We start from the raw sequence: 24,898 nt of genomic DNA, 5'->3' as shown, positions 1-24,898 counted from the left end.
TATGAACCAGTTGCTGAGCATCTGGATTCTATTCTATTCTATTCTATTTCAATGTGCACTCATCATTCTGTTGCAAGAGTATCCAAAGCATAACATTGCTTTATGCGCCTCCGGAATTTTTAACCACTTCAAACATTGAGGAATTTTTGCAACGTTTGCAAATTTTTAAATTTCAAATCCGTGCAGCTTGGCCACGCTTGCAAACTCCCCCCCCCCCCCCGCTATTCCCCGGGCCACGTGCTTTGGACCGGAGGCCACGCCCCTCCCGTTGTCCTAAACCAGTGTTTCTCAACCTTGGCGACTTTAAGTCCTGTGGACTTCAACTCCCAGAATCCCCCAGCCAGCATAGCTGTCTGGGGAATTCTGGGAGTTGAAGTCCACAGGACTTAAAGTCGCCAAGGTTGAGAAACACTGTCCTAAACACACGTCGCCGCTCCTTCCCGATGACGTCACAGCCCCCAAGCCCCCCCCCCGCGCGAACAACCGGGCGAGCAAGCGGATTGGCCGAGCGGCCCCTTCATGGCGGCGTCTCCTGCGCGGCGTTTCCCTGCCGCGTCGCCTAGCAACGGCGATGGACCGAGAAACGGAAGGCCGCGAGTACTTGGCCCAGCACAAAATCCCGGAGCTTTTGTATAGTTTAACCTCGTTGCTGCTCTACCACCGGCCGGGTGAGAGAGGTTGGCCCGGGGGTCGCTGCGTTTCCGTGCCTCGGGGAAGACGAGCGGATTTGCCCTTCACGGAGTATAAACAGAAAATGGGGGCTGGGGTTGCTTTTTTTCTTAATGATTTTAAATTGGGGGGGGGGGTAAAAAAGAGGGTTTTTTTCAAGACCCGAGAAATGACCTGTGAGTAATTTACACAATAGGACAGGAGTCTCCAAATTTGGGCGCTTCAAGACTTGTGGACTTCAACTCCCACAATTCCCTAGCTAGCATGGCTGACTGGGGAATTCTGGGAGTTGAAGTCCACAAGTTTTAAAAACCCCAAGTTTGGAGACTCCCGCATTAGGATTAAAAAATGTGTCAGCTTTTAAGGTGGGTGGACTACAATACCCAGAATCCATGCTGGCTGGGGAATTCTGGGAATTGAAGTCCATAAGTTTTCAAGTGCCCAGGTTTGGAGACTCCGGCATTAGGCTAAAAGGTGGTTTTAAGCCTTGTCAGCTTTTAAGGTGGCTGGACTACAAGACCCAGAATTCATTGCAGCTGGGGGATTCTGGGAGTTGAAGTCCACAAGTCTTCAAGTGCCCATATTTGGAGGCTCCTGCGTTAGGCTAAAACGTGGTTTTCCACCTTGTCAGCTTTTAAGGTGGGTGGACTACAACACCCAGAATCCATGCCGGCTGGGGAATTCTGGGAATTGAAGTCTATAAGTTTTCAAGTGCCCAGGTTTGGAGGCTCCAGCATTAGGTTAAAAGGTGGTTTTAAGCCTTGTCAGCTTTTAAGGTGGCTGGACTACAAGACCCAGAATTCATTGCAGCTGGGGGATTCTGGGAGTTGAAGTCCACGAGTCTTCAAGTGCCCATGTTTGGAGACTCCATTAGGCTAAACATACTTTTCAACCTTGTCAGGTTTTAAGGTGGGTGGACTACAATATCCAGAATCCATGCTGGCTGGGGAATTCTGGGAGACTTCTGGGGAAGTCTTAAAGTGCCCATGTGCCCAGCATTAGGCTATAATACCCAGAATCCATGCCAGCTGGGGAATTCTGGGAGTTGAAGTCCACAGGTCTTCAATTGCCCATGTTTGGAGACTCCAGAATTAGGCTGAAAAATAATTTCTATTTGTAGAAAATATCATTTCTGTTGCTAAGCAATGGCGGACCTGGGAAGCTGAGAATGCGGCTGGGGGCTCGGCCAGTTTTCCTGCCTACTGCCCAAGGCTTGAGATTGTGTTGTAGGCTGGAAGAAGCAATGCCACATGTGACGTCTACTACAATTGAACGGGTGTGGTATCTGGGTCAAAAGCTGTTGTACATGTCCAGGGGAAGAGTAACCACACACAATGCCTTTACTCAGTTGACTAACTGCAAGATTTGTAGCAGTGAGGGTGGAGGTTCGTTCTCTGAGCTTGTGGGCTGGTTTCCAAACATTTCATTACCAAACTAGGTAACATCTTCAGTGGAGTTTGAGGCATGTCAGTGTTCTCTATTTCTAAGGGCTTCAGGTGCGGGTGTGCCAAGCGAGGGTTTTGTGATGGGTCTTTTTGTAGCAGTTCTGAATTTTGGCAGCTATTAAAGATTCAAGGAGGGAATTTGTATTTAATATTGCATGTCTTGACTGCAGCAACAATTGTATTTGCACAGTATTGGAAAAATGAGGAAATACCGAGAGAGGATGGTGTAATTAAAAAAAATATTAAGATTACACAGAAATGGATAAACTGACATGAACAATAAAAGAGAAGGAAGATACGGGAATATTTTCAAGTATGGGATTTGTTTTATAAATGGTTGGATAATAGAAGTAGAAATTAGGAGTTGGGAAAATATTATTATGCAAGCAATTGACCCGGATGATACACTGTTCACAAAGCACTTATGTATGTTAATAGAAAAATGTAAAAATAAACTATATATATAACAAAAAAATATTCAAGGACATGGATTGAAATTTCTGTGCCTCTCTTGGCCAAGAAGGAAGATACAAAATGCCTTTTTCACTCTCTTTTCCTTCTATAGTATCATCGTCTTCTTCATTTAGTCTTTTTCTATCTCCTTTTCTCTTCCTCCTTGTTCTAGGTGTTCCCTCTGAGTTTTGACTTTTTCTTTAACATTTAGCGTTCCACATGCATTTTTTAACATGTCAAGTAGTTCATGATACATCCAAAATTCCAGTGCCTGCTTAGTTAATTTAACAAATTGTTTAAACATTTTCTGCTATATCACATTTGCTTAAACTTAAAGTTCATTCATTGTTTTCCCCCCCTTTCTTTTTTCCTTTCTTACTTTCTAATTCTAAAGTCCTGTTCCAATTTTATTTTGTTTTTTTCCCTTCCACCACAATAGTAAGTCAAATCCACAGGAAGATACGAACTGCCTGAGTGGCCAAAAAGTTAAGCTAGAAAACTTTAAAAATGTTTAATGTTATCTGTCAAATCATTTTAATAAAAAAAGAATGTTTAATTTAGATACATTTAACAATATGGCTTGGAGCGGACAACAAAACATGATCGATCTCCCCTCCTCCCCCTTTTTCAGAGAGACCGAGAGAATTTTTGATAAAGACATTGGAAAAAGTAAAGCTTGCCAAATCAACAACTGGTGATTATCCCAACCTGATGGAAGAGTCTAACTTGGATGCAATGTTTGATATGATTGATGTCGGGGGCGAAGGCTACATAAATGGAATACAGTACAAAGGAGGTTGGTTATTTCTTCGTATCTTACGATCTTCATCTTTTTTTGTCTCCCATGACAAGTTACAGTAAATCGAAAACCTCAAAAAGATTTTCTTCTGTCAGAGTATTATTATGAGATAAACCCAGGAGCAAAAGAGCACACAGCATACAGAGCCTTTAGACAATTAATAGTGGTTTATATATACAAATATACAGACATGCAAGGTAGATAAAATCCCTTGCCACTCAGCTCGGACACAAGGAGAGAAATGCGATACACGATGAGAGAAAAACGTTTTTTAATGGCCGCCTATATATAGATACCTCACTAGAGTCTCCACCTCACCAGAGTCTTAAAGAGGTGATACCGTATATGGATGGATCCTCCTCATTGCATCAGTTTACAGCTTACAACCTTACATCAGCTGGCAGCTATGAAATCTTCATTACCTGACATCTTCCATTTTCTAATAAATGTAATGATGTTTTAAATTCCTATTCAAAAATCCAACTGATTTGCCTGTATCTCAGCCTCTTGGCTAGCAAAGGATACTTTATCCAGCTTTCACTTAGTTCACTTAGTGACCGTTCCAAGTTACAATGCCACTGAAAAAAAAAGTGACGTGACCGGTTTTTTACAGTTGCGACCGTTGCAGCAATGCCCACGGTCATGTGACCAAAATTCAAATGCTTGGCAATTGGCTCATATTTATTTATTTATTGCAGTGTCCTGGGGCCATGCGATCCCCTTTTGCGACCTTCCGACACGTAAAGTCAATGGGGAGGCCAGATTCACTTAACAACCGGGTTACTAACTTTAACAGCAACGATTCACTTAACAAACTGTGGCAGGAAAGGTTGTAAAATGGGTCCAAACTCCCTTAACAAATGTTTCGCTTAGCAACAGAAATTGTGGGCTCAATTGTGGTTCTAAGTTGAGGACTACCTGTATATTTAGCAAGCTGCTGCTTGGCATGATGTGTGAATCCAGCTAAGCGATTCCCGACAGGCGGGACACCAAAACTGCGATTTTGGTGGGAGTCACATGACGGCAGCAATCTAAACACGAAATATTTCTAAAAATCGAATTTGGAGACCGCCTTCTGAGCAATTGTGCATGGGGGTTATACTAGGTGTAATGTATACTACAGCAATACATTCAGAAATATATATATATTTCTCTCTTATTTGTCTAGCACTTGAATCTCTGGGATTGAGTAGCCAGGATGTACCTTATGCAGAAAATGAAATAATTACATCAAAGGTCTTCAAGGAAAATGTGTAAGTTAAACCAGAATGTTACATTTTATGTGGAATTGCAAGCATATATGTATATGCCACTTTTTTTTTCTTTTTACAATCCCTTAAATTCATCCAACAATTTACCCTAAATTTTCCCAACCATCTTTTGGTACCTAATCCGGTCTCTAGCATTCAGAGTGAGATGTTGGACATTCACATGTGTCTAAAATCCACAGTTACTCAGGAGATTTAGCTGCTGATTAAAGCTATGGATTTAGGTGCAGAAAGTAAAGAACTATTGAATTGTTCCTCCACTTACCTTTTGAAACAAACCACATGATAATTATTGAAATATTGCTAGTCTTTCCCTGATAATTGTTTTAAAACACTTGTTAAGCAAATGGCCATGGTCATTAAGCAAGACATCCCATGACCTCTTGTGACCTTCTTGGCTTCTCCACTGATTTTCCTCGTTGTTAGTTGGCTTTGAAGATTGCAACTGGTGATTGTGTGACCACCGCACACTGCAAGTGTCATCAATGAGGGTTGCTAGGCACCTGAATCAGAACCATGAGACCACAGGATGCTGTGACGGTTTTAAGTGCGAGAAACAGTTGTGATTTTTTTAAAGCGCTCTCTTAACTTCAGTCGCTAAACAAATGGTTATTAAGCAAGAATTATCTTTTAATAACAAATCGAGAAATAAAAATAAAAGGCAATTTATTATTAATGTTCTGACCCAGCTCCCCAAACATGACAATCCCTCGGACGTCAAATCAAAGATTCTTTTATTCAGAGTGCCGGCAGCTCCAGCTAAAAGTTTCTCACTCACCGCAGGCTAACAAGTCCGTCCGTCCGTCTGTCCGGGAGATGAATAGTTGTCTGCCACATCTATTCATCTCCGCCCTCTGCCTTTTATCCCCAGAGCTAGGGTGGGGCTTCGTTAGCAGCAGTGGCTCTTCTGTCCCAAGGACCGGCCCATAGATTTCCACTGTTCTCCTCTCCTCTGCCTTCTGAGCATCCACGCGTCAGGCACTGGACCCAGCTTTTCTTCCTCTTCCTCATCAGACACCTCCAGGCCTGGGGACTGTTGACTCTCCATCTGAGGGCTGACGGACAGCCCAGGCTCTGCCTCCGTCTCTCTCTCCGACACCTCCATTCCCTCTTCCCCCTTGGAGCTCTCAGGTTGCCCTAATGCTGACCCTGACTCCCACGCCTCCTTCTCCTCCTCCTCCGATTCGGCTGCTGGAGGGACCGGCGGCTGACACGCCACAATCAACATAAAAACATGTGTAATATACACCTGCAAAAATTATTATATTGGCGTGCTTACAACTAAACACACTATCCAACCCATAATCAGACCGGTTGTAATGAGGAAAATACATTTGTTTATATATGATCTTTATATGTTATATCTCTTCATTTTCCTCCACAGGACGAAAAAATTTACTGAGCTGTGGACAACAGTTTAATCCTGAATATTCTCACCTGGAGTATTTTATATACATATAAAATATACACATATACTTTGGTTTCAAAAAAAAAAAAGGTAGCAATTTCATTTCTATGTAATAGCTTTCACTTGTACTAATTGTACCATCACTGAAGCAGTTCCTGTATTTCAGAATCTTCCAAGCTGTCATCATACTGAATTTGCTAAATAAATAATGGGAGTATTAGCCAACACTAAGCTTTTCAGCAGTCCTTTTATTTTCAGTGAGACAAATGGCATTTAAATTTAATTTTTTCCATCAGGAAAAATAAAATGACATTATGATTAGTTTAGCCATTGCCAGAAGTTCATAAACCCCAACTTTCTAATCAAAAGGAGGAGGCTAATCACATTTATTTTCTATAATTTTAGAGTATGTTTAAAGAACAGCACAAATTTCTGCGAAGGCTTTTATCTTATCCGTATTAGAAGTATGCTGGCATTAGGAGCCAAAGTAAAGTAATATTTCCCACAGAACAGCATTCAAAGATGTTTGTCCCTTTTGTGCTTTTTGTCAACACTTTGTTTCATTCAAAAAGGTAAGAACGGTTTTGCTGTTTTTACCCCCGTTGTAATATTGTGTAACATCACAATCTTGGTAACACAAAAGGTTTCGAGGACATCCTGATCCAGCCTAAGCGAGATTAATCTCAGTCTCAAAAGAGGCAATAAAGTAAAACTGGTCTGTCTCAGAATTGTTTTAAAAAAATACCCCAGGGTGTTCCTTTAAGATGGCCATTTCTGTAATATGGAGCATATATTAGAATAATTTCTCCATTGAAAATAATTTCCCTTGATTACCACAGTCAATTGAGAAAAGGACAGGAGTCACTGACAGCAAGTTACAACTAAACATTACAGCCAGTATATTATCCAGACTTCATCAAATTGCAAATGTTTCTTTGAAACAGCGATATATATATATCAACATCACCATTTAACGACCCCATAATCCCTTGCGGGGTGGAGTCTGGGCAACTGAATGGAGCTGAGTGTTTACTGTCCAGTTGCCCTTCTTGTCGCCAATGTAGAGTTTTGTTTCAGCAGATATATTCTCTGTGTGCCCAGAGAGAGAAATATCTGCCTCTACCTAGGATTGAACTCACAATCTGGTGAGAGCTCCACCTCCACCTAGGCCACTGTACCACTTTGAAATGGTGATGTATGTATGTATGTATGTCTAATTTTCAGTGTTTTTAATGCATTTTTTTTCTTTCCAAGGCAATATATTCAACATCACGTGAGAACGAGTGGTAATTTCTAAATAATAATAATTAGTGTCTCTCCATTCTGTTTATCCTGATTATCTGCCAGTGTTAGGCCAATTTGTCCTCAAGTTAAGGAGGATCTCAACATCCTTTGGAGCCAACTTATAAATTCCAAGTTCATTTAACGCCGCCACAGCAGTGGGTTGTTTTGAACCAAAGGCGATTCCGCTTCTGGTTTCGGTGTCTGATTGGAGCACGTCCTTCAACAGCAGGGCTGATCCGATGTTTAGGTTCAGTACAATGCAAGCCTCTTTGATGCTACATAAGGAAACAAACAAAAAAAAAAAATCAATTCTAAACCGAGTGTAGAAGTTTAAACAGCTTATAAGTGTGAAAATTAGTCATAAGCAGACGTGGTATTCTACCAGTTCTATGCCGTCCCATTTAGGCATTTTTTTTTAGCCAAAGCACATGCGCAGAAGGCTGAGCAACATGCGTGCGCACGCTCACATTTGCGAACTGGTAGGGAAGGTGAGTGAATCCCCCCCCCCCCCAGTCACAAGTCACTTTTTTCAGCGCCGTTGTAACTTTGAACGGTCACTAAAAGAATGATGGTTAGATTGAGGAGCGGTGTCTTGTAAAGAGCGGTGGAGTTTTGCTAATCTCTTAACCTCAGCAGAGCTAGAAGGAATCCTCTTTCTCTCAGGAAGAATGTACCCCAGTCACTAAATGAGTTGGAATCCCACAAATCTGACCTCTTCGCCCTCTCATATGTTCCTCTGGTCCCAGCTGATCCATAAATAAATCTCCAATTGCAGGATCTTAAGACGGGTACGTAAATGAAAGGGAAAGGAGGGAGATCTTAAATCATTTTATGACGCTGAAACAAAAGGGGCAGGCAAAATAACAGGTTAATCCCAAAGGTGCTCCTCCCCCCCTCCCGGCAACTGCCCTTTTTTTAATCGCTTGAAGATATTTCGCTTCTCATCCAAGAAGCTTCCTCAGTTCTGACTGAATGGCAGGCGATGGATTGATATTCCTTGCAGTCATCTGGTCGTTAGCGCACTCTCTGAGAGTCATTGGCGGTACTTGGGGCTTTATCTGGGCCCTGAAGAGTGTAAATGGGTGTGAAGCCTTCTGGGAACTGCTAGGAGATAGGGAATGTCTTATTCTTCCTCCTCTGTTGAGAAGGCTGTTCAATCTTAACAACCACATGACCGCAAGGAATTTAAATCCTTCCACCGTCCACCGTTTAGTCAGATCCTGGGAACGCAGATAAACCTCCCAAGTGCTTCAACAACCCTCTAAAAGGATGCAAATGACCAGCTGTCTCCAAGGAGTATAAATCCTTCTATTCTCCCACCATCCAGCCAGAGCTGAAGAAGCTTCTTGGATGAGAAGCAAAATGTCTTCAAAGGGAAAGAAAGAAACCTCCAAGTGGCCTCAATGACTCTCTAAAAAAAGGATGCAAATGACCAGCTGTCTCCAAGGAACATAAATCCTTCTATTCTCCCACCCTTCAGTCATAGTTGAAGAAGCTTCTTGGATGAGAAGCGAAACGTCTTCAAAGAGAAAGAAAGAAACCTCCAAGTGGCCTCAATGACTCCCTAAAAGGATGCAAATGACCAGCTGTCTCCAAGGAGTATAAATCCTTCCGTTCTCCCACCATCCAGCCAGAACTGAAGAAGGTTTTGGATGAGAAGCAAAATGTCTTCAAAGAGAAAGAAAGAAATCTCCAAGTGGCCTCAAGGACTCCCTAAAAGGATGCAAATGACCAGCTGTCTCCAAGGAGTATCAATCCTTCCATTCTCCCGCCATCCAGTCAGAGCTGAAGAAGCTTCTGGGATGAGAAGCAAAATGTCTTCAAAGAGAAAGAAAGAAATCTCCAAGTGGCCTCAAGGACTCCCTAAAAGGATGCAAATGACCAGCTGTCTCCAAGGAGTATCAATCCTTCCATTCTCCCACCATCCAGTCAGAGCTGAAGAAGCTTCTGGGATGAGAAGCAAAATGTCTTCAAAGAGAAAGAAAGAAATCTCCAAGTGGCCTCAAGGACTCCCTAAAAGGATGCAAATGACCAGCTGTCTCCAAGGAGTATCAATCCTTCCATTCTCCCACCATCCAGTCAGAGCTGAAGAAGCTTCTGGGATGAGAAGCAAAATGTCTTCAAAGAGAAAGAAAGAAATCTCCAAGTGGCCTCAATGACTCCCTAAAAGGATGCAAATGACCAGCTGTCTGCAAGGAATATAAATCCTTCCATTCCCCACCATCCAGTCAGAGCTGAAGAAGCTTCTTGGATGAGAAGCGAAACGTCTTCAAGGAAAGAAACAAAAGTCCAGTTGCCTTTTGAAGGAAAGAAAAAGCACCTTTGGGACAACCATGAACCTGGAGGACCGAGAATCTCCAGTTACAGGGCGTGAATCCCTCTCTCGAAAAAAGTAAGAGGAAGCTTTGATTCCCCTTACACAACTCAGAAATAGAATTCGAGACATGTCATACTCACTGTTTGAAATAATTCTCCGGCCGTTTGCAGTAATGGGAAAACAGAGGGAAAAGATTCCGGGTCATGTCGAACTGGAGTTGGGCCGCTCCACCTTCGTTGAAGTGATTGGCTAGAATGACCTAAAATAAATATTGAGGACAGATCAAAAGCGAGTGATGTTTAAAACTAGGAGCGTTATTCTCAGCTGAAGTCTCAGCGAGACGCTGGTGACGGTGTTCTGACTTAGGCTTCACAAGAGCATGAAGCAAACTCCTTGTCCCGACAAAATTTGTGCTCATTCACATCCAGCAAAGTCTTTCTGGGGAGGATTTACAATAGCAATAGCAATAGCAGTAGACTTATATACCGCTTCATAGGGCTTTCAGCCCTCTCTAAGCGGTTTACAGAGAGTCAGCATATTGCCCCCAACAATCTGGGTCCTCATTTTACCCACCTCGGAAGGATGGAAGGCTGAGTCAACCCTGAGCCGGTGAGATTTGAACCGCTGAACTGCTGATCTAGCAGTAGCCTGCAGTGCTGCATTTAACCACTGCGCCACCTCGGCTCTTTCTACAGTCACAGACCTTATCTGGCTTGGAGAGCTGCCAGGCTGAGATCTGCAAAACTTGGCAAGGAGCCTCAGAGAATCATGAACCAATTAAGCAAACTAATTGTCTCCTGCAAACTCCACTCCCCTTTCGCTCCTCTTTTATTCCCTCTGGGAGGGGCCATTCATCAACCACCTGTGGCCTTACTCCAAAGTTGACCTCTGTTCTTTAGCTGTTCTCTGTCTGGCAACTTTGCACATGCGCACACTGGGAACAGGCTCCAGCTGTTCTGACTCCGAAGGCAGCTAACTGTCAGACGGCCCTGGCCCCCTCTCTGCCTCCGACACAGAGCCCTCATCAGAGCCTTCCCCAGACCCCAGGACTGGCCCATGTTTCTCTCCAACCTCCTCACTGTCTGAATCTGCAGCCAGCTCTGCTGGCCGCTGGCAGGCCACAAGAGACGGCCCTTACCTCCTGATAGATGAACAAGTCGACTTGCTCCGCGAGCATTTGCCAGAAGATTTTGAACAAGGTGTAACAAAGCTGCTGCTCTAACTGAAGGAGCCGGTCCCTCAAGGTCAGGAGCAAGGGGCAGGCGCTGCTCGATAAGGACATCACGGCTTGTTCGGCCTGGGAAGGCAAGGAGAGCCACCTAAACGAAGAGATGCGAAAACTTGGCTCGAGTCGACCCGTAGCTTCGCTTGTTCCCCTTTCAGGGGAAAAAATGTCAGGCGCGAAGATTCGGGCCCACGCGTTAAACCTGATTTTATGCTTCACGCCTGTAACACCAGAAATCTAGTCAACTAACCCGTCAGCATTAAATTGGCGCTAGAGAAGAGTCAAACAGAATTCAAGAAGGGAGGGACGGAAGACCTTTGTGGGAACGTAATGATTCCAGGCTGATTCCGCACTTGACTCTGCCTCGCTTTCTCCTACAAATGGTACATGTAGGAAAGTACATGTTCAGACCTCAAGACAAGGGCGGGCAACACATAAAAAGGAAGTCGGAGGGGATTAGGGAGGGGGGTTCATTGGGGGTGGGTGGGTGGGTGGAGATATAGTCTCAATATATAGAATAAGAAGAATACACTTGTATACTGTTGTTCCTTATCTTTTCTTTTTCTTTTTCTCTTTATTTTTCTTTTTTTTTTTCCTTCTTTTTTCTTTTTAGCGCAATTTTTAGTAACTGAATAGATTAATGAATAGAGAAATGCACCAAAGTGAGAAGTAGAGGAAAAGAAGAGGGAGAAGTAAGGAGGGAGGAAGAGGGGAATGTAAGGAGGATGAGAGGGGAAGGAGGGTGAGGAAGATAGGAGGGGAAAGGGAAGTAGGAGGGGTGATTGTTGGAGGGAGAAAGGAAAGTTGGAGGGGGAGAAGAAGGGGTGTATGGAGGATGAAAGCGACAGGTTGGTTTTATATGTTGGATGAAGAGTTGTGTTTAGGTTTGTTTTATTTTTTTATATTATTATTATTGCAAATATTCAGTATATAAGTGAATGTACAAAATTGAAAATGAAAATGAATAAAACATTTGAAATGATTAAAAAAAAAAAAAAGGAAGGCATGCTGCCAACTCCCTCTCCATTGTATGCTTTGACTAGGCCTGTGATGGCGAACCGATGGCACTTATGCCACAGGTGGCACGCAGAGCCCTCCCTGCAGGCACACCAGCCGTCGCCCCAGCCCAGCTCCACCGCACGTGTGCCTTCTGCCAGCCAGCTGGTCTTTGGGTCCCTGCCACGCATGCGCCGGGATGGGGCCTTCCCCAATCTCTGCAGTTCCCCCCCCTCCTCCCTAGCTTTCTCTCCCCAGCACGCCTTAGCTTTCTCCTGCATTTCTGCTTCCCGTGCCTTCCCCGATCTCCACAGGTTCCACCCTCTGCAGGTGCCTCTCGGTGGCAGGAATGCAGGAGGAAGCCAGGGTGCGCTGGGGAGAGAAACTGCAAAGATTGGGGAAGGCACAGGGGGCAAGAATGGAGGACAAAGCTAGGGCGCGCTAGGGGGGGGGAGAAACTGGAGATCGCGAGGTCTCCCCCGCGCCCCATTTTTGGGCCTGAAAAGCCTCCTGCACCTACCTGGAAGCCAAAATGGGCGAGGGAGCAGGGCGCATGCACAGGGAATGTGTGTGGGGGAGGCGGGCTGCATGTGCAGGGTGCGTTTGCATTGCATTTTGGGGCGCGCTCTGGGCACTCCGCACCAAAAAGGTTAACCATCGCTGGGCTAGGCCTTTTGCATCCCATCAATCTTATGGGATTTGGGTCACCCTGAAGGCCCAGGAAAACTTCCAAGGGTCCACAAGGACTCTCAGAGAGAGCGCTAACGACCAGAGGACTGTAAGGAGTATAAATCCTTCCATTCCTCACCACTCAGGTCAGAACTGAAGAAGATTGTTGGATGAGAAGCCAAAGTCTTCTAGCAAAACAAGGAAGTCCAGTTGCCTTTTGAAAGAAAGCACCTTTGGGACATTGATGGTACACAGCCCTTTGCCACCGTCCAGCAATTCTACGAGCTAATCGCCCGACTACATAACCCATTCCTTGGGGGCAGAGAGACAAAGAAGGAGAGGCTCACGTCCTTCTTCCTTTCAGTGGCCTTATTGGCTGGGCAAGGCCCCCAAGGTGGCAGTGATTAATTCAGTTCTGTGTATAAACAACTTAACATAACATTTGTGTCACTCTAAAAAGATTTGTTTTCCAGTGGTCAGGAGGTCCCTTCCCCTGTCAAACTTCCTGGAATCAAGAAAGTGAATTGTCAATGAGTTTTTCCCACCTGCCCGCAAAACTACCCATCAAAACTTTTGATTAGAAGCAGCAGCAGCAAGGTTTTAACCTAGCAGCACTGATGCCATTACCTAGTAGGGTAATGAAACGTCTGTAAGAAAACCACCGAGCTCAAGAGAGCACCGAGGACCCCCTCATTTCGAACCCCGGGTTACGGATATTCCCCTCTGAAAGTTACCTTTCCCTTTTGTATATCTTGGCCTCCTCTTTGACCTCCTTGAAGACATGACCGACTTGGCGAGTGAGCATATCGTGCTTCAACCGTTCCAGGAGGTGGATCATTTCGTCGAACACGGAGCTCTCCAGCGAAGCCAGCTGTCCCAACTGCAGCTTGCTTAGCGTGTCGCTTTCGGCGGACAATTCCAGCGCAGCCTGCTGAAGCTGTAAGAAAAACTGCCCAGACAACAGGGGAGAGGAAAAAGTGTGACCTACTAGTCTTTTGAGGTTCTTAATTTGTGAAATCCTAGGCCCAGCGGGAAGCCCCATACGTATGCACAGTGGAACTGAGATGGGCTCTGCATGCCACCTGCGTGCCAGGACACACACACATACACACGCCGAGGGGTTTTCAGGGTGTCTTACCCCCACAGTATTTACTTCCAGAGAATAAGTCCTTTGTGTACCAAGTTTGGTTGAAATGGCTCGAGGTGTTCCAGAGTTATATATATCAGTTATCGCTGATAACGGATAAGAGCCTGTGGCCTAATGGCTAAGAAGTCTGCCTAGTATGTAATATAGCCCAGGTTCAAATCCCAGTAAGGGTATGGCTAGCTGATGAGAGCTAAATAGCTTGAAATAGATCTATATTAGTCTCCCTTTATTTATTTATCAGCACAAATAAAAAAACACAAATATAACAAAGGCAACAGTGAAAAACATTGGGTTTCTGTCGTGATGGACTCTTGTGACGAGCCGATTGACAGATGATGGAAGCAGTTAGCTTCCTCTCATAATTGGGGCTTACCAGGGGTTGTAAAAATCTAATAGATACCTTTCACCCTGGCTTCGCTGATAACAGATAAGAGCCTGTGGCCTAATGGCTAAGAAGTCTGCCTAGTATGTAATATAGCCCAGGTTCAAATCCCAGTAAGGGTATGGCTAGCTGATGAGAGCTAAATAGCTTGAAATAGATCTATACTAGTCTCCCTTTATTTATTTATCAGCACAAATAAAACACACACACACACACACATATATATGTGTGTGTGTGTGTGTGTGTGTTTATTTGTGCTGATAAATATAAATATATATATATATATATATATATATAAAAATATAAATATAGAGTTATAAATATATAAATATATATAAATCCTAGAATCTTTTGAATATTTACATTATTTATATCAACCTTTGGCGCAACAGGGACCAGTTCCATAGCAAAAGATTTTCCTGCGGACCAGAGCGGGCGTGGTTTTGCATGCTGCCTGCATCCTGCGGATGGGGCTTCCACTTGTTTCCATGGCCTGATTTCTGGCATGTCTCGGTTCCATGCTGAGAAGAGTGGATTTGGATTCAGGCGCTCTGGCAATTCAGCTTACCTGGTTTTCCCGAAAATAAGACAGGGTCTTGTTTATTTTGACCCCCCCCCCGAAATAAGCGCTTGGCCTTATTTTCGGGGAGGTCTTATTTTTGGGGTGCAGGAGGCGGAGAGCATGGCCGCCTCACGGCTGCAGCTGTGTTGCAATATTTTCCGGGAGGGCTTATTTTAGCGCCTGCGCTCAAAAGCCCAATCAGGCTTATTATCTGGGGAGGACTTATTTGGGGGGAAATGGGGTAGTAAAAAGAGCTAATGGTGAGACAGGAAAAATTTCAAGAGCATCACTAATGTTAAGGATGAGAAAACCTCTTTTCAGCTGAGATTCTCAAGTCTTTATTAACCACATGGCAGCAGGAAGTGGAGCCAAAGCCATTCCGCAATCTAAATCAATGTTTCTCAATCTTGGCAACTTTTAAGATGCACGGACTTCAACTCCCAGCATTCCTCAGCCAGCTATGTAAATCAGAGTTCCAAACCCCTGGTCTGGACCGGCATGGAGCTGAGGCATGCCAGAAACCAGTCGTGGAAACCAGCGAAGCCCCATCCGCGGGATGCAGGCAGCATGCAAACCACGCCCCCTCTGGTCTGCGGGAAAATCTTTTGCTATGGAACCGGTCCCTGGTGCGCCAAAGGTTGATGTAAATAATGTAATAATGTAAATAATGCAAATATTCAAAAGATTCTGGGATACACACACACACACAAAACTCTGGAACGCCTCGAGCCATTTCAACCAAACTTGGTCCACAAATTACTTACTCTTTGGAAATAAATACTGTGGGGGTAAGACACCCTGAAAACTCCTTGGGGTGTGTGTGTCCTGGCACGCAGGTGGCATGCACAGCCCAGCTCAGTTCCACTGCGCAGATGTGTGGGGCCTCCCGCTGGCGAGCTGATTTTTGGGTCTCTGCTGCGCATGCACGGAGGGCAGGGGGAGTGCAGGGGGGGTGCTGCGGGAACCCACCTGCGGCCCGTTTTTGCTCCCAGGAGGCTGCAGGGAGGACTACTAGGCCCGAAACCAGGTGCGAAGTGAGTCATGCGCGTATGTGGGGGGAGTGTGTGTGTGTGTGTCGCACAACACTATAGATATAATTCATTCTAGGATCTATTAATTCTAGGATTAAGAAAAACAAATACCCGGGGGAATGACGGGTTATCAGCTAGTGTTGTATATTTCTAAGCTAACTTTCTGGACTTATTCAAAGTGAGGATGTTTTTGGGACGATAATAACCGCTGTACCATCCCTGCTTTGGGATTGTGGCCAGTGACACACTCAGAACATAGAAACATTTGTGAGAGAGTGACTTCCCCCTCTATGCCCACTGGGGTTTGGTTGTATGACCACAATTGAGCCCCAAATTTCTGTTGCTAAGTGAGACGTTTGCTAATTGAATTTTGCTCCATTTTGCCCCTTTTCTCGCAGCTGTTGCCAATGTAACCCTGGCGACAGCACGGATGACGTTACTCAGTTTGGCAATGAAACGTTTGCAAGGAAACCGAGGAGAACGAAGAGTGCCAGGGACTCACAAATCATTCTTTTCTATTTTTTCTTTGCTTAGAAAGCATTTCGACAACCCACCAAGGGCCACCCGTGATCACACGTGACTTACAACATTGTCAGCCCAGTCCGCTAGTACGGTGGCGATGTAGTTGACCGCGTTTAGGATCGCGCAGTATCGGAAGGCCAGGGGCGTTCTGGTTTCTTCCTTCATGACTTGAGTGAGCCGGATTCGAAAGTCGTCCGCCAGCTCTTTCTGCAATTCCAGGAACCACAGTTTTCTGGCTGCTGTAGGAAGGTGCTTGTATCTATCTATGTAGAGACAGGAAAGTGTCGACGTTTTGCATACGTCAAAATTCAAGTCCCGTGTTTCACCAAAAATAAGACCTAAGCCCTAGCATGGTTTTTCAGGATGCTCGTAATATAACCCCTACTCCCAAAATAAGCCCCAGTTAAGATTGTCAGGCAGACAGATGCATTTTAGTAAGATGATTCCCCCAAAATAAGACTTAACTGAAAAATAAGTCCTAATCCATGAATAGAAGAGTAGAGTAGAGTAATGTAGAATAGAGTAGAGAGGAGCAGAGTAGAATAGAGAATAGAGTAAATAGAATAGGGAAATAGAATAGAATAGAATGAGTGGAATAGAGAAGAATAGAGAATAGAGTAAAGAACAGTAGAATAGAATACAGAAATAGAATAGAATAGAATACAACAAAGTAGAACAGAATATGGAAATAATAGAATAGAATAGAATGGAACAGAGCAGAGCAGAATAGAGAAGATAGTAGAGAAGAGTAGAGTAGAATAGAATACGGAAATAGAATAGAACAGAATAGAGTAGAACAGAATACGGAAATAATAGAATAGAACAGAGCAGAGCAGAGTAGAATAGAGAAGAGATTAGAGAAGAGTAGAATAGAATAGAATACGGAAATAGAATAGAATAGAACAGAGCAGAGCAAAGCAGAATAGAGAAGAGAGTAGAGTAGAATAGAATACGGAAATAGAATGGAATGGAATGGAATAACAGAGTTGGAAGGACCTTGCCAAGCCAGTTATAATTACCAGTGATCACCAGAAGCAGAGTCATAAACGTTTCTGCGCAGTCTGGAACTTTCATCTCATCTACATCAGTGATGTCTTTGTACTGGGAGACCCACGCAGTTTCCGACGAAAGCATGGAGTCCATCTTCTGAAGAGCGACTGTGAGGTGGACACAACGATGAAAAGAAAAAGACTCACTTCTGGACTTTCCAACTCCCCAGCCAGCCATTCTGGAAGTTGAAGAGGTCCACAAGCTTTTAAAAAACGGCCAGGTTTGGAGACCCCTGCCCCGAAGGAAGAGAATGAGTTTATTCCCCCTCTTCTACTCCCTTCAAATGGATTTAAAGCCGGTCCTTGGCATATCAACTGCAGTCCTTTGGGTTCTGCAGAGCTGATCCCCAACCTTTTCCCAGCCCAACCAAATCGCTTCCCCCAACCTCTTTATTCCGCGGGTGTTCGAACTGGAATAGCCCCCCTCTTTTGTGAACATTTTGGCAGGGTCCTTTCCCACCTGAAGGCTTGTAGATTTCAACTCCCCAAATTCCCCAGCCAGCCATGCTGAGGAATTCTGGAAGTTGGAGACCCCTGATTTACACCCTCTCACTCTGGGGCATCGATGGATTTTCAGATCCCATCCAAGTCACTGATAGAGGCTGACTTTTTAACTTCCTTATCCCTTTGGGGGAGAGGGCTCTTTCCACTACCCCACCACCCCCTCAAGGGCACCCAACCTTATTTCTCTGTTTAGCTATCCGGATTTGGAAATATCTTCAGGAAGGAAGCTTGCTCTGTTTTTTTTTTTTCTTCCCCCATGCCGACCGTCCCAATCTCGATTGGAAAGGGATCAAAATAATCCATCTTTTCTCCCCCCCCCCCCTTCGTGGGTAGGACCAATTCCTTGGTTTGGTTGGTTTTGCGCAAATGGCAAATCCGCGATGAATTTGGGTGGGATTGTTCCCAGCCAGGCTACAACAAAGATGGCACAAATCCTTCTCCTCCTCCTCCTCCTTTGAATCATGGATGTAGCGTACATAATGGAAGTATTTGGGTTTTTTGGGGGGTGGGAGAGGTATTTTTTTCCCTCTCTCTTTCTTGCCATTTTGGGAAGGGAGGGGGAAGAAAGGTTCCCGTTAGCGAAGCTGAAAATAATCCTTGCCTTTCCCCCCCCCCTCTCCTTTTCTTCAAGAAAAAAAAATCTCTGATCGCTTTTACTTAAATCTTTAAAAAAAGAGAGAGAACAAAAAAGAAAAAAAAAACCAAGCTGTGTATAAAAAGCAAACATTTTCCTGCCTTCCCTCTCTTTGTAAGCATGATTTTTTTTAAAAAAAAAAATGACTTTTTTGTTCTTCTTAAAAAGGGAGGAGAGGGTTAAAAAAACAATGCCACAGCGATGATGAAGTGATGCTACGAAATGGTACAATCGAAAAAAAAGAAAAAGAAAGAACGAAACGAAAAGACATTTCACAAGCAAAACTGAACCGAGGGTGTTTGGCTGACTAGAATGTTCTAATACATCAAGGCAGTTGCTTGTGTTTAACTGTGAACAAATTAAAAATATATATATTGTTTTTCATTCAAAAAAAAAAACAAAAAAAAAAACAAAAAAAAACAAAAAAGAAAAAAGAAAAGAAAAAGCTCGTTCACAAATACAACTAACAAGAAAAAGCACAGTCAGAAAACGAAGTGCCAGCTTTAAAAAACAAACAAACAAACAAATGCACGTACTATGGTGCATAATTAGCCTAAAGGATATGCATGCCCTTTTTTGAACAAAAAACGGGCCCATTTTTTTCGAAAAAACGGGCCATTTTTGGGAGGTCTGCAGAGTGCAAAAACCTTTTTTTTTAAATTTGCCTTTTCAAAATCTTGGTGCGTCTTATACTCCGGTGCATCTTATACTCCGAAAAATACGATAAGTTTGACACCCTGGTGCAAGATGGGGGAGGGGAGGGGGAGAGAAAAACCGGTTGGGTTTGTTTTACTTCAAGGAAACGATTCCTCTATACCGTGTACGGGCTCTGGGAAGTCGGGGGGGGGGGGAGAGAGGGGGTGTTTGGGGGGAGGGTAGGGGAGGGGGGAACATAACTATATGTTAGATTTCAACGTAATGCGATTTCACATATATACTGTTTCTCTTTAATTTCTCCGTAAAAATAGGACAAGCTGAATACATTGACATATAGTAGAAATACACCAAGGAGAGGAGGAGCGGGATAGAAGGAAGAGGGGTAGAGAGAGCGGGAGAGAGGATGGGAGGGAGGGTGAGCAATAGCAATAGTTAGACTTATATACCGCTTCATAGGGCTTTCAGCCCTCTCTAAGCGGTTTACAGAGTCAGCATATTGCCCCCAACAATCCGGGTCCTCATTTTACCCACCTCGGAAGGATGGAAGGCTGAGTCAACCCTGAGCCGGTGAGATTTGAACAGCCGAACTGCTGAACTACAGTCAGCTGAAGTAGCCTGCAGTGCTGCATTTAACCACTGCGCCACCTCGGTGAGAAGGAAGGGAGGGAGGGGACTGGGAGAGAGGAGTGGTAGAGGGGGAGGGGAAGTAGGGTAGAGGGGAATGATGGAGGGAAGATAGTAAGTTGGAGGGGGGTGGAAGAAAGAGGTGTATGGAGAGCGGAAGAGGTATATTGGGTTTCTATTTGAGTTTGAGTTTGATCTTATTTATATTTCTGGGGGATTACTGACAAGAGGAACTGCTGTGATTATTGTTTAATGTTGTATGGCCCCGGTTATGCCCAGTATATATGTGACTGTATGAAAATGAAAATAAAACATTTTAACAAAGGGGGGGGGGGGGAAAGGAAACGATTCCAAGGCGTCTTACATTTTCTCTCTACAGTTAACCACCTCTGAAAGTACGTTTCTTCTGACAAAATGTGCATGCAGCTGGGGAGGCTGCCGAGATAACCGTGAACACCGTGCAGCTCTCTTTCGAAGAGGAGGATCTCGTCCACCAGGTGGCAGAAGAGGTTGTCATCGTACAGCATGCAAGGGATCTCGGCGTCCAGCTTCTCCAGGATGAGCGTCACCAGAGCGCGGGAAAACTCCAACTGTAAGAAGCAAAGAGAGAACATTCAAACCTACAGATGAAAGGAGGCGGCACTTAGGGGAGGCAGTCCTCGACTTACAACGGTTCGTTGAGAGGCCGTTCAAAGTTGCGACGGCACAGAAAAAAAGGGATTTATGTTTATGACCGTCCCCGATGTTCATGTGATCCAAGTTCAGACAAAAATCTTACAAACTGGAGAATGTAGCAAATCAGGAACAAGAGAGAAAATGAAGTACTGTACAGTAGTCCTCCACTTACAACAGTGTATTTAGTGATGGTTCAAAGTTACAACGGCACTGAAAAAAGTGACTTATGACGGTTTCTGACACTTATGACCGTTGCAGCGTCCCCCACGGCCACGTGGTCAAAATTCGGATGCTTGGCAACTGGTTCATATTTACGACGGTTGCACTGTCCTCTGATAGCAACCTTCTGACCAGCAAAGTCAATGGGGAAGCCAGATTTCACTTAACAACCGTGGTATTAACTTAGCAATAGCAGCGATTCACTTAACAACAGTGAACATTCATAAAATGGGGCAAACCTCACTTAAGAAATGTCTCCCTTAGCAATCTAAATGCTGGGCTCAATTGTGGCCATAAGTCGAGGACTGCCTGTAGGCGCAACGGCTGTCGATCGGGAAGCAAAACAGGAGAGATTTACCCTGGCGTTCACCGAAGTTCCGGCTTTATCCAATATGGGCTGAACTTTGCCTTCCAGAAACGAAACGTGATTTCCAATCCACATCAGTACTTGCGTAAGATACCACTCGGGCTTCGGAAGGAACAAGGTCAGACAAAATCAGACGAAAAAATTGTGCGCTGCTCGGTCCAAGTTACAATCTATCAGCAACACTATGCTCGAACCTCAACAGTGTCCAACGTTGGCAACTTTTAAGACCTGCGGACTTCAACTCCCGGAATTCCCCATTGCTAACTTCCACTCTGCACATTCTTGGCTGGCCCAGAGAAGCATCAAGGAGCGAGTTATTATTATTTACTACTATGCTGATTACCCGGCGTTGCCCGGGTATTTATTTATAGGGGGAAAATGTCCGGACCAAACGTAATTTCTAAGGTTGGATTTTCCCCCTTACCAGTGGGAGCCCTCTTGTGGAGTACTGTGAAGCCGTTTACCATAGCAACTCCACTGCGCTGTACTGCTGTACAGTAGAAGCCATTTACAGCAGTATGGTAGAAGCCGTTTTAAGGCACAACAGGCTGTATCTTAACAGAAAATACACCCCGAGGGATGTGTGTTAGGGGTTTTCTTACCCTCCCACAGTATTTCTTTCCAGAGAGTAAGTCATCTGTGTACCAAGTTTGGTTGAAATTGCTTGAGGCGTTCCAGAGTTATGCCAGAACATACACACACAAACACACACCACACAGACACACACGTCAGATTAACGTATGGCATTGCTACCCTGGGCAGGCGACAGACAACAATATTGCAGAATGGTAGTTTGGCTTTTCAAGGTACCAGTCCTGTTATAGCAGGGGTCCCCAACCTCTGGGCCTCAACCTGTTTGGAATCGGGCCACAAAAATGGTGGCTGAGTGTGTGCGCATGCGTGCGAAGCTGCATTTGTGAAAGTGGTGCACATTCGTGCACAAAACCATCCCCCCTCACTCCGTCTCCGCTGGTCCACCGAGCCGGAATTCTCTGAGACCTCCGTGCTATAGGAAAAGCTTGTGTGTTTCCCAAAGTGCGCCACAAGAGGGCGAGCTTGCCTTGCACCAGAGAGAGAGAGACTAGCGGCTCTTCCTGCAGTGTCACCCAGTGTCTTTCTCCTCAGAAGCGGGCGCTGCAAGCAGAAAAGCTCACAGCTGGTGGGAACCTGACTGCCCTCCACCAGGTTCTGAACGAAGTCTGGTACCTATTTTATCTACTCGCACAGTGCGTGCTTTCGAACTGCAAGGTGGGCAGAAGCTGCGGCATGTGACAGGAGCTCACCCCTACATGCAGAGCGAGGGCTCGGACGGCCGCAGCTGAAACCATCTCCAGCGTCATCAGACACCACGCCCCGCGTGAACGAGGTGAGCACAAAGCACTGCATCCAGGAAGTCCCTGACTTACAAGAGTTCGTTTAGTGGCTGTTCGGAGGTTACAACAGCCCTAAAAAAACTTTCCTACTTATGACCATTTTTGCATTTTGATGGTCATGTGACCAAAACTGAGACGCTTGGCAACAGATTCATATTTATGACCGCCGCAACATCCCGCGGTCTCCTTTTGTGACCTTCTGACAAGCAAAGTCAATGGGAAACAACCGTGTTACTAATTTAAGCGACTCCGGGATTCCCTTAACCACTGGGGGAAGAAAGGTCGTAAAATGGGGCAAAATTCACTTAACAACCATCTCACGGTTGCAACCTAAATTTGGGCCTCAATTGTGGTCGTTAAGTCGAGGATTACCTGTACTTATGCTACCGGCCACGCTGCAGCAACTTCATGTCTTACTGAATATTAGGCAGATAACGGACTGCACATTTTCCAACTCAACTCGGTAACGCAGGTGATTTTTCAGAGAAAGCCGAAGACCTGGGGCTCATGCCAGTTACCCTCCTGCGCTGCCATCTTTACCGAGGTCAGGATTTAAAAGGGAATCTCTAAGAAGAGGATTTGCACATGAAGGCCATACCTTGGTCAAGACGTTGGTTTGCCGGTTCCCCGTGAAATGGTATTTGAATCTTTTCTGGAGGGGAGCCAACATGATCTGCATCGGTAATATAATAGGCGGAGTTGGCGGAAGGAGGTACTTTTCCGGCAGCTGCTTCGGTTTGGTTAATAGTTCGTCCCTGAGATTTTTTTTTATGCGTTAAGGTACAATATGGTGAGGATATGTACAAGGGCTTACAGACATAGGATGACGCCCACACCTTCTCTTCCTATGATTTGGCTGCTGAGATTTTGCAGTATCTTTCCCCTGGAGTGGGGAGGGAATGGGGATTTTGCAGTATCCTTCCCCTGGAGTGGGGAAGGAATGGAGATTTTACAGTATCCTTCCCCTGGAGTGGGGAAGGAATGGAGATTTTACAGTATCCTTCCCCTGGAATGGGGGAGGGGGAATGGAGATATTACAGTATCCTTCCTCTGGAGTGGGGAGGGAATGGAGATTTTGCAGTATCCTTCCCCTGGAGTGGGGAAGGAATGGGGTTTTTTGCAGTATCCTTCCCCTGGAGTGGGCTGGGAATGGGGATTTTGCAGTATTCTTCCCCTGGAATGGGGGAGGGGGAATGGGGATTTGCAGTATCCTTCCCCTGGAATGGGTGGGAATGGGGATTTTGCAGTATCCTTCCTCTGGAGTGGGGAGGGAATGAAGATTTTGCAGTATCCTTCCCCTGGAGTGGGGAAGGAATGGGGTTTTTTGCAGTATCCTTCTCCTGGAGTGGGGTGGGAATGGAGATTTTACAGTATCCTTCCCCGGAGTGTGGTGGGAATGGAGATTTTGCAGTATCCTTCCCATGCGATGCCCACCAAACCACGCCCACCAAGACACGCCACAGAACCGGTAGTAAAAAAATATTTGCATTTCTCCACTGCCACAACAAATACCTTAAGGTGGCTGAAATTTGGATATCCACGACTCCTACATTCCATGCAGAACGACACAGATAATTCTGCATTGAAAGCAAACGCTCAAAGGATACGAGGGCTGCAGTTTGAGGAGCTGAGAAAAACAAGGTCTCGAAGTTACTGTAGATTTCTGCGGCATTCGTGGAGGAAGAAGCCAGGCCCAAATTTTTGGTTTGAGCTGGTCCAATGAACGGCCAGTGCAGCTGAGTCAGCGTCTCTTCAAAGTCACTGCAAAAAAGATGGAGCCTTGTCATAACCGCCATGACTCTGCGATCCAAAGGAAGCCTCGGACAATTGCCGGACAATTTTTCCTACCTGGACAATTTGTCTTTCAGGATCTTGTGCCAGAACTGAATAGTAGATCTTATAAAAGTTAAGAGATGCGAGCAGGAGGATTCTTGAAGTTTGATGTCTAATTCAGCCATGGACGCTAACGCAGTAGCTGCCTCAGGCACGTTGTTAGTCATAAGATACTGCTGGATGTTGTCACTAGCAAAACAAAGGGGGGGGGAAAGAAACGGGGGACAAATGAGCAGAGATTATACAGCAGGGGTGTCAACCTCACAGCCCGCGGGCCGGATCCGGCCCACGGTGTGCTTAGCTGGCCCACGGGGCCACCCCCGGAAACAGCGAAGGACCCGACCTGCGGTGCCTCCACCAGCAAAAACGGGCGGCCCTCCCGAGCTCCGTTTTCGCTAGCAGAGGATTGCAGTAGGCCACGCCCACCTTGCCCCTCCCCTCCAGGGTCAAACACAACCTTGATGCGGCCCTCCATGAAATCGAGTCTTGACTCCCCTGTTATACGGTGTGGGTATTGCCGGAAGTTAAAAATAATCAATGAAACCCAAGTAGAATTACTGATTAGAAGAGAGTATTTGGCTGACGCAGCTTTGGTACTCTAAGAAAGATACATTTCGGCTCTAATATATACGTTTACAATAGCTTATTTCAGAAACGTAATTTGGATTCCTCCTGTGCAGATAGGATTCAGAAGTCATTGTTTCCATCCGGGTTTATGTACTCAGAAGTCCCTTAAAAAAATCTACAAAACAGCTTTTGGGGAAGACAAAAGAAGCTGTTTTGTTT

At 45.1% G+C, this 24,898-nt stretch overlaps 2 protein-coding genes across 2 annotated transcripts; one reads left to right on the top strand and one right to left on the bottom strand.

Annotated features, from left to right (window-relative positions):
* The first annotated feature begins 450 nt into the window (after positions 1–450).
* Positions 451–6,269, top strand: EFCAB10 (EF-hand calcium binding domain 10). Its single transcript, XM_032221253.1, has 4 exons — positions 451–668; positions 3,199–3,363; positions 4,535–4,619; positions 6,019–6,269. The coding sequence occupies exons 1-4, from the start codon at positions 572–574 to the stop codon at positions 6,053–6,055; spliced, it is 384 nt and encodes a 127-aa protein (XP_032077144.1). The 5' UTR covers positions 451–571; the 3' UTR covers positions 6,056–6,269.
* A 340-nt stretch (positions 6,270–6,609) lies between these two features.
* On the bottom strand, positions 6,610–24,034 carry RINT1 (RAD50 interactor 1). Its single transcript, XM_032221252.1, has 10 exons — positions 23,887–24,034; positions 22,878–23,034; positions 20,898–21,008; positions 20,010–20,235; positions 17,197–17,334; positions 16,241–16,440; positions 13,268–13,482; positions 10,782–10,962; positions 9,784–9,902; positions 6,610–7,601 (listed from the first exon to the last, which is right to left on the bottom strand). Exons 1-10 carry the CDS (start codon positions 23,949–23,951, stop codon positions 7,379–7,381), a joined length of 1,635 nt encoding a protein of 544 aa, XP_032077143.1. The 5' UTR covers positions 23,952–24,034; the 3' UTR covers positions 6,610–7,378.
* Positions 24,035–24,898: the final 864 nt, after the last annotated feature.

Source organism: Thamnophis elegans, chromosome 7, assembly GCF_009769535.1.
Source record: "Thamnophis elegans isolate rThaEle1 chromosome 7, rThaEle1.pri, whole genome shotgun sequence".
Taxonomy (NCBI): domain Eukaryota; kingdom Metazoa; phylum Chordata; class Lepidosauria; order Squamata; family Colubridae; genus Thamnophis; species Thamnophis elegans.
Note: the sequence above shows the minus strand (reverse complement) of the source record. Positions and strands in the feature narration are given on the sequence as shown.

Coding starts and splice junctions, on each gene's coding strand:
- RINT1 (XM_032221252.1), bottom strand. CDS start 23,951: ATGCCGCAGAAATCTACAGTAACTTCGAGACCTTGTTTTTCTCAGCTC. Junction 17,335..20,009: donor GTTAACTGTAGAGAGAAAAT/GTAAGACGCCTT, acceptor TCCACCTCACAG/TCGCTCTTCAGAAGATGGAC. Junction 13,483..16,240: donor CGGACTGGGCTGACAATGTT/GTAAGTCACGTG, acceptor TTGTCTGGGCAG/TTTTTCTTACAGCTTCAGCA.
- EFCAB10 (XM_032221253.1), top strand. CDS start 572: ATGGACCGAGAAACGGAAGGCCGCGAGTACTTGGCCCAGCACAAAATC. Junction 669..3,198: donor GCTGCTCTACCACCGGCCGG/GTGAGAGAGGTT, acceptor CCCCTTTTTCAG/AGAGACCGAGAGAATTTTTG. Junction 3,364..4,534: donor TGGAATACAGTACAAAGGAG/GTTGGTTATTTC, acceptor TTATTTGTCTAG/CACTTGAATCTCTGGGATTG.